Source organism: Dermochelys coriacea, chromosome 6 (assembly GCF_009764565.3).
Source record: "Dermochelys coriacea isolate rDerCor1 chromosome 6, rDerCor1.pri.v4, whole genome shotgun sequence".
NCBI classification, from domain to species: Eukaryota; Metazoa; Chordata; order Testudines; family Dermochelyidae; genus Dermochelys; species Dermochelys coriacea.
The window spans coordinates 122,237,679-122,251,868 of NC_050073.1; the positions used below are offsets into that span (position 1 = coordinate 122,237,679).

Below are 14,190 nucleotides of genomic sequence, written 5' to 3' on the forward strand. Positions count from 1 at the left end.
GGACTGTGACTGGGGCCAGCGAAATTTGTTTCACATGTAACATGTCTGGAGACTGAAAACTAATCTATGGACAGATGGTGAGTCTAGTGGTCTGACTGGCTGGTGGGCAGTACTGTAGAAGTTTATGCCTGGATTTCCAAACAGTGGAAACTCCTTATGATGGGATCATTGTGGTGTGAACTGATCATTCTCTCCTTGTTTGAAGTGGACCATTTGCACCAATTCCACAAAATTCCTCATTAAGCCAAATTTAAACCACATCCTGTTGAGCCAATGAGCCATCTCTCTCTCATACAAAATAACAAATGCTGAATGTGGTATGGTTTTGGTTCTTCTTGAGCCACTATTGATCTCTGGCTGCTTTTCTGTGTGAGCTGAGGCAAGAATTCAATGTTAGAATTCAGTCAAACACAAATCACATGAAAAGTGGAAGGCAAACACTGCATTTGTTCCTCTGTACAGTGCTGGGGTTGGTAACAGCAGTTCAATCAGCACATTCCAGACTCTATTTTTTCACATGGCATTTCCTATGATATGCTAGGAGGTCTCTCTTCAGGGTTAAAGCCCCAGATTGCATATTTCTTGTAGTTCCAGCTAATCTTCTGGGCACTCATTCTCTTCTCTTGAATGCCAGCGCGTGCGCGCGCTCTCTCTCTTTCTCCGTGTGTCATGGAGACAATTTCCCCCCCTTTCCTGTTTTTAAACATCCAGAACAGATCACACTTACGGATCATTAGTGTCACAATCTTACATGTGTTACAAAAATTATTTTCCTAGATTCCAAAGGCGATGATTGTAATAATTCTCTTCGATGAAAGAGACTTGGGGGTTTGTAATAATTCTAATGCTGGACATTCAGGGGGAAGGGGAAAAGAGACACATTGCTATTGACACATTTTTCTGGTTAAGCACGTTGAGTGGGATTTTCCAAGGGAATGAGATTCCCAATTCCCAGACAATTTCAGAGAGGCGTAACTCTCGGTGAAATCCTAGCCTGTCATAAACATACAGCTATGGGTAGCATAAAATCCCTCCTTTACCTGTAAAGGGTTAAGAACCTCAGATAACCTGGTTGGCACCTGACCAAAAGGACCAATAAGGGGAGAAGATACTTTCAAATCTGTGGGGGAAGGTTTTTGTTTTGTGTTTCTTTGTGTTCTCTCCGGGTCAGCGAGGAACCAGGGCAGGGAAAATACATCTCCTAAAGCCATACCTGAACTAAGCATCTAAGATTACAAATTGTAAGTAATAGGAAGGAAATGCGTTAGATTATCTCTTGTTTTAACTTGTGAATTTTCCCTAGGATAAGAGGGAGGTTTATTCCTGGTTTCTTTGGTCACTTTAAAATTTTGCCTAGAGGGGAATCCTCTGTGTTTTGAATCTGATTATCCTGTAAAATTACTTTCCATCCTGATTTTACAGAGGTGCTTCTTTTACTTTTTCTTTATTATAAAGTTCTGCTTTTAGGAACATGATTGGGGGTTGTAGTGTCCTAAAAACCCAAGGGTCTGGTCTGTGCTCACCTTGTTAACTCTCAAGCCTCCCCAGGAAAGGGGGTGAAGAGCTTTGGGGAATATTTTGGGGAAACAGGAACTCCAAGTGTCCTTTTCCTAAAACTTTGTCTAACTCAGTTGGTGGTGGCAGCGATACCGTTCTAAGGACAAGGAAGAATTTGTGCCGTGGGGAAGTTTTTAACCTAAGCTGGTAGAGATAAGCTTAGGGGGTCTTTCATGCGGGTCCCCACATCTGTACCCTAGAGTTCAGAGTGGGGAGGGAACCCTGACATAGCTGCTGTTCCTACCTCTCAAGTTTTCATCACAGGAGATGTCATCCAGTCTGGGCCCAAAGTTCCAAACCCCTTTGATGCGCCCTTTATTTTTAATTGCTGTAAACCAGTGGTTCCCAAACTGGGATTCATGAACCCCTAGTGGTTCGTGAAATGTTACAGGGGGTTCTCAGTGGAAAAAATTCCCTAATGGTGCACAGAGCTGTCCCTTGGGACCCCGGGCAGCACGGGGCCAGCAGCCCAGAGCCCCTGGACTTCCAAGAGCTAAGCAGATCAAAGCAAGCATATCTGTCTCACTGAGGAGATTTAAACTTCAAGACTCCTTATAAGAAATGGAAAGGGAGGTGGATATTTTTGCCTATTTTTAAAATTAAATAGGCAGCTAGTATTGTTTTTAAAATTATTATGAAGAACAAGTTTAAGCTTTGTTGTACCGTGCGTCGTTTGCCTGGACTGCTCAAGACCTGAATGCTTGTGTAGGAGGAACCCTTTGAGTTGGCTTCTTAAATACTGTCATGCTGTCTTACATCTGATGCTCCTTGACGAAACATAGGAGCCTTGTCTTATAACAGGCTTATTCAAAGTGATGTAGGCTACGAAAACGAGATCTTGGAAGAGTGTTGCCATTTTCATTAATGTAATAAAAATACTGTAATGCTAAATAATAATTAATAATAAATAGTGTGTAATGAGCATGTCATAAAAACAAATTTTATATTTCCAAGATCATTGCTTTTATCATTTATACTCAGGTAAAGGAGAAAATCCCTGGAAATATTCATTTTCAGGAGGGGGTTTGTGAGACTTGGCATTTTAGTGAAAGGGGTTCACAGGTTGTTAAAGTTTGGGAACCACTGCTGTAAACTAATTGCATCAAAACCAAAGTCCCATGTAGCTGAGGTCAGTTTGTGTCCCTCATTCCAGGGCTTTCTCTCACACATCCAGGCCTTTAACAAGTCTCCCATACGTTTGTGGTGATGCTTTCTTCTGCAGCTGAATACCTTCCAGGCAGTCTTAGCTTATGATGACTCCGAGACCTACGCCCTTTTCCTTTATCCCGATGACGGCCTTCAGTTCTTTGGGACTCGGCCCAAGGAGTCTTACAACGTCCAACTGGAGCTGCCAGCCAGAGTGGGTTTCAGCAGAGGCGAAACGGATTACGTAAAGAGAGAAGGGCTGTATTACACTGTCACCAGCAGCGAGCAGTCTGTGAAAAATCTCTACCAGTAAGTAGCGCAAAGGGGAGTGCGTTGAACGGCGTGTCTGTATAACGTGACTCTTTCATCAGATAAAACCCCAGGCTGCTGAAATGCTGGATCTGTCAGAGCTAAAAGCAGAGGTTGCCTCAGGGAAAACATCCCCTTTGGAAACAGTCTTCTGCTTTGGGATCCTGTTACACAGAAATGCATACTGATCCTGTTGCCTTGATAGCTGGTTTCCTACTGTTTACTTACCCCTGTTATTGCACTTGGGTAATGACTAGCTCAGAGGTCCCCCTACGGGTGTCTAGAAGAATGTTGGGGGGCGTGTCTGGGGCCCAGGCCAGCCCCCTTGCAGGGCAGGGAGGGAGCGAGTGCCATCCAGCTCTGCTCCTGGCCCCGACTCCGGCTGCTGGTCCTGGCTGCTGGCCCCACAGTTGGGGTCCCGACTGTCGGCCTTGGCCCTGGCTGAAGCGTTGCCCCCGCCCCAGCTATGGCCCCAGCCTTGACACGGTTACCCCTGTCTGTGTTCCTCTCCTCCCAGAGCTGTAACCCCACTCCCGGCCCTGTGGGGGAGGGTGTGGACAGGGGTTTGGGGGTCTCAAGGTAAAAAGTTTGGGGACCATTGGACTAGCTGAATCAGTGTTGTTTACTCCTTCTCAGAGTAGCAGCCGTGTTAGTCTGTATTCGCAAAAAGAAAAGGAGTACTTGTGGCACCTTAGAGACTAACAAATTTATTAGAGCATAAGCTTTCGTGAGCTACAGCTCACTTCATCAGATGCATTTGGTGGAATGCATCCGATGAAGTGAGCTGTAGCTCATGAAAGCTTATGCTCTAATAAATTTGTTACTCTAAGGTGCCACAAGTACTCCTTTTCTTTTTACTCCTTCTCATAACACAAGAACTAGGGGGTCACCAAATGAAATTAATAGGCAGCAGGTTTAAAACAAATAGAAGGAAGTATTTCTTCACACAACGCACAGTCAACCTGTGGAACTCCTTGCTAGAGAAGGCCAAGACTATAACAGGGTTCAAAAAAGTAGTAGACAAGTTCCTGGAGGATAGGTCCATCAATGGCGATTGGGCAGGGATGGTGTCCCTAGCCTCTGTTTGCCAGAAGCTGGAACTGGGCAACAGGGGATGGCTCACTTGATGAGCTGGCTGGCTTGGAGGACATAATAGGTGCTATTAAGACATGGAAAATATGAAAACAAGCAAGCTGGATGGGTTGTGTATTGACATTGGTCAAGCATTGGTCACCCTGTGTTGGGTGAAGCCCTGGCTCCACTGAAGTCAATGAGAGGTTTGCCGTTGACTTCAGCGGCTCCAGGATTTCACCTGTTCTTGCCAATGCTCCTCGGCACTTTTGGTGAGGTAGAACACAGTCCAAGTTTTGTGGAACAGGCTATTGTTATAGCAACACGCTCGCTGTCTTCAGGTGTGTCAGAGGTGGCTATAAAGAGGAGGGTGATCAGCAGTGGTCCCTCTAATTTTTCTCACCCATGTGCAGAATGAATTTTGTTATGTGCACCAATATGTCTGACACATCACCTCCATAGTGGTGCACATAACAAAATTCATGTGGCTGGGATGGAGCCGGGGCTCAGGGCTGGGGCAGAGGCTTGGAGTGCAGGGGTGTGAAGGCTCCGGCTGGGGGTACAGGCTCTGGCATGGGGTCCAGGGATGAGGGGCTCAGGGCTGGGGCAGAGGATTGGGCACTGCAGGGTGTGGGCTCTGGGCTGGGGCCAGGAATGAGGGGTTTGGGGTGCAGGAGGGTGATCAGAAGCTACGGTGGGGAGAGAGGACTCGTCTCCCCCCCACTCCCCAGCACTCTCCTTGCCACAGCAGCTCTGGAGCTGGGGCTGAAGGATAGGCGTCCCTCCAGACATGACAGGGGCGGCCCTCCTCAGCAGCTCCAGGCTGGGGGAGGGCCGCCCCTGCCATGCCTGGGTCCGGGCTAGGCCACTCTGGGGCCGTGCCGCGGCACACCGCACTGCCCCGGCTGCGTCTGGGCCCAATCTGGCCGTGCTGCCCCGTCTGCAGCAGGTCCGGGCCACAGACTAAGTTGGGGTTTGGAGAGGGGTGCCCCGTAGCAGCAGCTCTGGCTGGGCTCCCCGAGTGCCTGCGCGGCACTAAATAGGTGGCCGCGTGGCCACGCAGCTTACAGGGAACTTGAGTGATCAGTTGTTCTCCTTGTCCACCAAGCGCAGGACAAGAAGTGATCAGTTTATGTTGCAGCCAGGGAGACTGAAGTTAGATATTAGGAAAAAACTTTCTAATTGTAAGGATAGTTAGGCACTAGAATAGGTTACCAAGGCAGGCTGTGGAAACCCCGTCACTGGAGGTTTTAAAGAACAGGTTAGACAAGTACCTGTCAGGGCATGTTGAGGTGTACTTACTTCTGCATCAGCACATGGGATGGACTAGGTGACCTCTGGAGCTTTCTTTTAGCCCTAGGTGTCTAGGAGTGTATGAATTATGAGAAAGTTAAAGAGCCGGAGACATCAGAATCAGTTGCTGTGGAAATGATTGTGATGTTACCAACCCGTTACAGACTTCAGTAGGGCTGAAACTCGCCCACGTACAGAGAGGCAGAACACCAGTGAAGCCGTCAAAGCTGGGCTTATATGATCCTTAAGTATCATATAGGCCTTGTATTGGCCTTCTGCACAGAGGGGAGATTTCATCCAAACAATGGGAGCCGTTGAGCTTGTGAAATGTCAGCCGTTCTGTACGTTATCACTGTTCTCAAGGACCAGCTGTTCTGCACACAGCTGACCTCAGCCGTAAAGAACAAGGGAAGAAAAAGGAGGAAAAAAAATGCAGAAAATGTGACATAAAAGCACAACTGTTTCTAAAGAAACGTTTTTTCCCACAAGGCACTAGTGCCTTTTAAGACCTGGCACAGCTCAAATCGCAGGCTGGGTAGAGCTGATCAAATTGAATTAAAAAACAGCTGTGAAAACATATGGAATGGGATTTTATAAGAAATAAACTTTTTGATTTTTTTTCCTCCTAACCTAATAAAATATTGACCCTGTCCTGTGCCAGAAAGATCATTGCTGAAATTTTCAAATGGGACGAGTGATTCCAAATTAAGGGGGGTTAATTTGAGGCCCCTTAAGGGAGGCAGTGTAGTGGAGAGAATACTGCACTCAGGAGACCTGGCTTGGCCACTGGCTTGTTGGGTGACCTTGGGCAAGTCACTGCCCTGCTCTGTGCCTCAGTTTCCCCATCTGTAAAATGGAGATAATGATACTCGTCCCCCTTTGTAAAACACTTGGAGATCTAATGATGACAAGGGCTAGGTAAGGGCTAGGTATTAGTAAAGGGGTCTGTTTATTGAGAGGGTGAGTAGTTAACACTTTCTGAAAATCAGGCCCCTTTGAGGTGTTTCAGGTGTTTGCCCCCCCAAATTATTAGCCATTTCTGACCATTTTGACCCATAGCTCCAGTTGTACAGTCTTTTCTCAGGCAGATCTCCCATCGAGCACAGTGGGAGATTTTGTCTGAGCAGGAGTTGCTGGATGGGACACTCAGATTTGTAATCAGCTGTAAATAGCCGTTGCATGTGACTGTTTGTAATTTGTCTCTAGAACAAGCAACTCAGGGGTTCCTGGCGTATGGGCCTTCCACATTGGCAGCACCTCCCCGCTGGACAATGTCATGCCAGCTCGAGTTGGTGAAAAGCCTTCCGAGGGGCATTCCCGGCAAACTCCGGAGAGCACGTTCAGCAGTGCCGCCTTGGAGCAGAACGTCCTGGATAATGACTACCCCGATGAGAACATAGACTATGCCGAGCCCTTTTACGATGAGAACGAAGAAGACGACATTGAGTACCCAACCGAGCTGGTGCCTGATGTTTATACGAGACTTGATGTTTTGTACAGCGAGCCAAGACACTCCGGTGCCAGGCTGGATTCGGAGCTGGAATCCACATTGCCGTATCCAGTGTCCAGCCATCGCCCAGCCTATCCTGAAGTGCCCAGGATGAAGGAAGGACCATCCCAGCTGCCTCCTGCATTGGAAGATGAAGTGGAGTCCTCCCAAGAAACAGGAATCAGAAACCCGTCCTCACTAGAGACCGAGGACAGCCTGCTGGAGCTAACGACCCAGGGGCTGCCAGTAAACCCTGAACAGGGCAATGCCCAGCCCTACCCAGACAGTGGCACTGTACCGTCCGAGATGAACATTTTTCCAGTCTACACACGGGGGGAGGTCATGCTTCAGGGCTACCCAGAGAACTCCCCTCCCTTTAATCGTGGGAGGCAGGTAGTTGGTGTGGATGAAGATGGCAGCTTTAACCGGGAGGGTAAGTGATGTGAATCCGAAGTGTCTGTAACTGATTTCCAGCTTTTGGGTTTCTTTGTAGCTAACGTTTAAAGCACTCTTCACCAAGAAGACCTATTTGTTGATTAGGAAATGAATGAAATTAAGATCCACCGAGCCAGAACCTTCCCTAGCGTAAACTGGTATTGACTGCATTGAAGCCAGCTGGACTTAGGAGTTGACTTCCACTGAAGTCCGGGGAGCGACGCCGATTCGCACCAGCTGAGGATGGGGCCCATCGTGAGCAATTTAACTTGGCGATGTCCCGCAGAATTTTGAATCTCGTATCCACTGAGCAGTAAATAACCTTCACCCCAGCACTGTGAATTGAAAGCAGAGTTACACAAGGCCAGATGCTGATACCCTTAACTAGAGCGGGAATTCAGCTACATCAAAGGGAAGGGAAATTTAGCTTAAGGTTCGGAGTGGGGAAGTACAGATAATACAGTGGCAGGAGCATTGTTATTTTGGGAGGGAGTCACTGTATAACCCTACGCTGGCTTTGGGCGAGAGATTTCTCCACCGCAGGGAACTAACTGCCGAGATAACACATTTGACAAATGCTTCTAATATTCAGAAATCTTATTTTTTAACTTCCTGTAACAAGGGTGTGAGGGACCACCCTGGCTCCCAAAAGGCAGGGAAGCTATGTGAACTCTTAGGGGGATTGGATGATCCAGAACAGAGCGAACTCCAAGCTTACTCCAAGCTTCATACTCCACAAGGACAAGGTGGTGGTGACGAGATTATCTGAGAGTTTTGGAGACTTTTTAAGGACATGATAATGGGGCTGGATCCCTTGGTCCTACACCGGGGGCGGGAATGTGGGAGAAGGTTATGAGTCCCCAACAGCAGAGCCTTCTTTGCGTGAGAAGCTTGCATTGGCTGGCTCTTTGCGCTTGTCTGTCCCTATGACAGCTGGCAAAAGCTGGGGGGAGCTCTGCTAGATGTCCTCCTGAGTGACAGGGAAGGAGAGTAAGAAGTTGTTGTTAATGTGCAGAGAGAATGGGGATGGGGATTCCAGCCCTTCTGAAGGATGAGGCATGATGTTTAACAGCTGCCAGAAAAAGTACATAGCCCGGCTGTTTGGTGAGAATTACAAGCTGCATGAGAAAAAGCTGCCCAGGAAGGTGAAAAACAAGAAATTCCAGAAATTGAACCTTTCAGCCATTGCAACGACGGGCAGTTGAGAACTGGCCCTTACCAAGGCAAATGCTTGAGAGCACCGAGGCAGGCTGTAGTTGTGCGTGCACCTGAAGTTTGACGTACGCTGGGCCAAACTCATCCCAGGTGCGATTGCACTGAACTCATGGACTTTGGCTCTTTTACGGTGATTCCCACGAAAGCTGCAGCTTTGTAAGCCACTTCTCTCTAGTGAATTGTGGCATATGAAATGGGGTCACGGTCTGCCCTGGGCCCGTGCAATGGTGTTTGTGTCTCTCAGTGTGTAGGAGGGGTTCAGGCTGGAGTTTTCACTTGAGGCTTAGGTGCTAAAATCCCATTGATCTTCAGTTGGGATTGGGTGCCTAACTCCCTAAGCCCCTTTGAACCTCCCAGCCTACATGAATTTTACAACTGTTCTTTCCTACAGTACAGGGTGCTAATTAAGAACATCTCCCCATGTGCATCCTTGAGAATGGCCTGTGGAGGTGCTGGGTTTAATCATTCACACAGTCGCCCATCCCACCCCAGGCTGTGGCAGGGGGGAATGGCTGTGGCAGGGGGGAATTCACCCCTGTGGATGGGGACACTGGCTGGCTGCAGACCCCATGATGGAATAGAGTTTGCAGGTTTCCTGTACTGCTGCAATTCTCCCTGGGATGGATTTTTCCATTACTACATGCCTGGCACCTGGGTAGAACTGGGGAATGGTGGAAACCACTGGCTGTCTCTCTAGGGCATTTATAAGGCACCTATTGTCTTGTTTGCCAGTGGAACACCTATTGTGTTTTCAGTTGTAGCGGGTGTTTGCAGGCCCCGATCCTTCAGTCCTGCTGCAGGCTAAACTCTCTTTGGAGTCAGTGAGAGCTTTGTCTGTGCAGAATCCTACCCAACTTGAAGGGACAGCTGATTGTCCAACTCCAAACAACAACAGCGAGATGGCAGATATTGTCGGGTTTCCTTTAAGATCTGAAGGTTTTGTCCTTGTTTGTACAGCTTTGCTTGTAGACTGCTGTGCAACTGGCAATGTGCTAAGGCATGGTTCCTTACTATGTGCTAACCTGTGCTTTGGATGTAGGATTCACGTACAATACCGCCAGCAAGGAAACCTGCGAATGGAACCACAGCCAGTGCTCCCAGCATGCCTTCTGCACGGACTATGCCACCGGCTTCTGCTGCCACTGCCAGTCCAAGTTCTATGGAAACGGCAGACACTGCTTGCCAGAAGGTAAATTGTAGCGGGTGTTTGCAGGCTTCAGAGCTTCTGGCATTGACTTGTTCTTTGAGACTGATCCAAGGTGTTGTGTCCTCTTCCCAGGGGCTGCTCACCGTCTCAACGGTAAAGTAAGTGGAAATCTCCTGGTGGGACAAACGCCCGTACGTTTTAATGCCGTTGACTTGCATGCCTACGTAGTTGGAAACGATGGGAGAGCCTACACCGCCATTAGCCATATACCTCAGCCGGCAGCTCGTGCGCTCATGCCGCTGACTCCAATCGGAGGTCTCTTCGGGTGGCTTTTTGCTCTGGAAAAACCAGGCTACGAGAACGGCTTTAGTGTCACTGGTAAGCGGAATGCATCACGTTTGACTACGCAGTGCAAACAGGGCGTGGGCTGGAGCCCACTGACCCCCAGGGGAGCATCGCCCGTTGACTTTGGGGGGCTCTCAAGGAGTGAGAGGGCTGGCATGGAACAGCTAATCATCAGGAACGCCCAGTGTCTTCTGAGCTGCTGCTTGTTTTCACCTTCTGAATCTCCAAAGTTAAGGGGCTGGTTCTACTGATGGAGGAAACGAGTTATTCTGGGGGATTGTGGCAGGGTCAGCTGCCTGCCATGCACACCCTCCTCTCCCCCCGGCCAGGCATGCTTCTGTGGTGCCCTGCTAACAATTTCTCCCCTCTTCAGGGCTCTCCCATTACATTCCCTTCTCCCAGGCCCTCCTGGCCAGGCTTTTATTTCCTTTTCCCCATACGGCAAACCAGAACTACATCCGACACTATAACTATTCCCCTGCTGGGCTGAGGCTCTGTCCCCACTTCACGGCCAGGCACCCTGCCCCTGGTGGTCTCAGCTGTCACGGTGGGAGCCTTCTGGTGGGACCACCTGATCCAACCAAGGTGTGGCTCCTTTGTAATCAGGCCCGGCTAGGCCTTGGGCCTCTGGGACAGGGCTATTAACAAGTTGTCTTGTGTAATGGTCACGTACTTAAATATCCCCTCCTCTCCTCACACCTGTTGCCTTTCAACCTTGAGCGCCCTAACCCCCATTCCTCCTTTTTATTCCCCTTATGTGACACTCACTGTCCTCTGGCTGGTCTTCTCTGGAGCTCTCCTGAAATGGCTAGAGGGTTCGCTACAGGGGCAAGAGGCATTCCCCCCCCCCCCCTTTGGGACTAAGGCCCATAGCTAGTGGGAGGTAGGTGCTGCAATACCTCCAAGGACTGGGGCTTAAGTATGCTGTCTCCGGGTGCTCCCAGGCCCCGCAGACTTGGAAGCTAAATCACCATGCAGAATCTCCATCTCCCTGTGATCCCATTACACCAGTGTTGGCCCAGGCTTAACACCCAAAACGTTATTGCCAAAAAACTTCTGAGCACATAGTGTGAACTCGGGTTTGGACTCCAAGTGACTAGCAGCGTTGACCTATTCCGGTCTGGGTAACGACTCAGATGTGTAACTGATTAGTCTCCCCTTTGTAGATGCATGCGATGTGGTTCTCGGGTTGGTAGGCAGTGTGTGATATTAACACATGCAGATCTTTAAAACAGCCTCTTGAATCAAAAGGCTTCAGAAAAGGTCGGTATTATTGACTGGTATTTTCTGGTGCCGCTCTGTGCTAATGATCAGTTTGTGTTATCTGTCTCAAATATACTCCTAAGAATTGGGTAAAAAGCTTGTTTATCCATTAAAACGGCTGTAGCAGAGTTTGGTTTTCTTTCCTGTTCATTGTAGGTGCTAAATTCACCCACAGTTTGGAAGTCACCTTCTACCCAGGAGAGGAGAAGGTCCATATCACTCAAACAGCTGATGGCCTGGGTCCAGAAAATTATCTAAGCCTTAAGACAAATATTCAGGGCCAGGTGCCTTTTATTCCGGAGAACTTTACTGTCCACATTGCACCATACAAGGAACTTTACCACTACTCTCACTCAGGTATGATTGAAGGAGTCTCATTCATTGTGTGTTTTGTTTTGCAGAGCAAATGTTGTTAGCTTGCTCTTAGCCAGGCTGGCGTGTTTGCCCACAGCTTGTTATGCACACTGGAATACCACAGTGTTCTGCAGGGTTTTTTTCAAGTAACCAATGGTCATTTTTTAATTTTCCACCATTATCTGCTGAGAAACTGCTTCCTTGCAGCACTCACGCTTCCCCTTTTGTTTTGGGCACACCTCCCTTTTCTAGGCAGCAGGACTTGGTGCATTTCCGGGACTCTGGGTCTCATATAACGTTCTCCCAGCTGAAAAGGGCTGGACTGCAGAGATGGAGTCCAAATCCCAGATCAAAATCCTCCCCTGAATTTGGCAGATGGGCTCTGCCTTGCTGAAGGTATCAGCCGAAAGCCAGGAACTGAACAGTCCAGAATATTGGGGTGTTTGGAATCCAGATCTGAGCCCTGACTCGGATTTTGTAGTCTGAGATTGGCATGGCTGCCATTGTAACGTGGCTGCAGGAGTCACGTTTGAGTGATAGGCAGCCTCCCTCCCATCTTCTTCCTCCCCCCCCCCCGTGCTGTGCATGCTTGCTTCATCGTGAAATCACTACGTTTCCTGCTAGGGTTGCCAACTTCGTAATATTTAAAAACGGAATCTCTCCTGCCCTGCCCCTTCCCCCAAGGCCCTGCCCCCATTTGCTCTTCATTTCCCCCTCCCCCTGTCGCTCGCTGCTCTTCATGGCTTCCCCCCCATGGCCTGGTTCAGGAGGGACTCTCCTGCGGAGCTGGGGTGGGAGCTGCAGCCACCCGATGCAGGTAGGAAGCGGCTCTGGCTGAGTAGGGGCCAGTGTGGGTAATGACCCAGAACCTCCCCCACCCGCAGTAACCGGACTCTGGTTGTCCAGTCAGTAGATCTGACTGGACACTATCGAGTCCGCTTTTCAACCTTGCCACCCTATTTCCTGCATGGCAGAGCTCAGGGCTAACCAAAGGCCATTGGCCCAAGCCCAGTGCTCACATCTCCAGACAGCGAAAGTATTATAGTCATCGGTGCACAGAATTAGTCTGTGAAAACACGGTTGTATTTACTCCTTTCTTTGTCCTCTCCCCCACCCCTTCTCCATTGCTTGGGCTTATCCACCAGTTGTTGTATTACTCCTTGGAGCAGGGACTCCATGTTTGGAAAGTGCCCAGCCCAGCGCGGCCTGGATCCCTGATAGGAGCCTCTAGGCACTGCTGTGGTGCAAATAATAATAATTCATCAAGCTACCGCATGCTTGTGTGACCAGGGTCCTTTACTCTGTTTTGCAGCCGTGACTTCCACAGCTTATCGGCAGTATTTCCTCACCTTTGGGAGTGTCAACCAGACCTTTGCCTACCGACTGCACCAGAACATTACCTTCCACGACTGCCTGCCTGCCCGCCACCACAGGGTCGTTCCTGCCGTTCAGCAGCTGAGCGTGGATCGGATCTTCGCTTTGTACAATGATGAGGAACGGGTCCTGCGCTACGCCATCACCAACCAGATTGGCTCCAGCGAAGGTGAGCTCTGTCGAGTCACCCCAACTCCGTCGGCCTGTTGAAACCAAGGGCCGAATTCCCTGCCAGTGCAACGCCCCTGCTTTCAGCGTGGCCTAAAACAACATGCGGCAAGGAGAAGGAAGATCGGTGTCAGTCTACTGTGACTGCAGACACGGCTGTGAGCGGAGTGATGAGCTGCATCACTGGGACTAGACCTGGGGGGCGTTGTGCCACTGAGTCACAACCCTCCCCTGCTTCCCCTTGGTCCCTGGGGGTTGTGATTTCCTAGCAGTAAATCGCACCACCCCCTCCAGTGGCTCAGCGGGGCTGGGCAGGGGGTGGATGGGATAGAATCAAAGCACTCTGTTCATCTGCTCTAGGAGGAGTGACTGGCTGACTCCAGAGGCCCCAGACCAAAAGTCTCGGTAGCCCATGCAAGAGAGCATGGTGAATTTTTCCTGCTCTGCACAGACACATGGTCCATGTGGCAGTCTGGCCCTGGGTGTAACTACTGGTGGAATGATACAGTTCCTGTGAGCACACCCAGGCTTGTACACGCTCCAATAGCTCACCCCTGTAGAAAATATCTGTGGAGCTCATGTAGGCTGTGTGTTCGTGGGCCAACGCCGCTGACCTCTCTGGCTTTGCCCCTTTTTCACCCAGGTGGAGTTTTCCCACTGCTTTTAGATGACTATGAAGGGATTGGATTTATTGTCCTGCTAAGCACATGCCATGATGATGAAGGGATTGGATTTATTGTCCTGCTAAGCACATGCCATGATGATAGATCCATGCAGGACTTCATCCGCTCAGGATTCGCCCCACAGCAAAAGCTGTTAGTTTGAGTGTCTAGGGTACCAGCGAGTGTCTGGGGTACCAGCGAGGGTTTTGCTGGCAGGCCTATGCTGTGCTTTGAGACGCATTGTCTGTAGGCAGCTTTTTCCCGCTGTAAACGCTGCTGCATGGTGGGGTACAAAGCTATCCATGCTGCGAACAGAGCTGGCCCAGAATCACCACAAAGTGTTGCTTCATGCCGAGTTTTAT

General features: G+C 49.5%; 1 protein-coding gene across 2 annotated transcripts in view; it reads left to right on the plus strand.

The window, feature by feature from the left end:
• NID2 (nidogen 2) overlaps nucleotides 1-14,190 on the plus strand; it is a 54,118-nt gene that overhangs the window by 12,812 nt on the left and 27,116 nt on the right. For both annotated transcript variants that reach the window (XM_038404885.2, XM_038404886.2), the window contains exons 3-8: nucleotides 2,780-3,012; nucleotides 6,583-7,298; nucleotides 9,555-9,704; nucleotides 9,795-10,040; nucleotides 11,427-11,627; nucleotides 12,937-13,167. In XM_038404885.2, coding sequence (XP_038260813.1) covers nucleotides 2,780-3,012; nucleotides 6,583-7,298; nucleotides 9,555-9,704; nucleotides 9,795-10,040; nucleotides 11,427-11,627; nucleotides 12,937-13,167 — 1,777 coding nt within the window. The remainder of the gene's footprint in view (nucleotides 1-2,779; nucleotides 3,013-6,582; nucleotides 7,299-9,554; nucleotides 9,705-9,794; nucleotides 10,041-11,426; nucleotides 11,628-12,936; nucleotides 13,168-14,190) is intronic.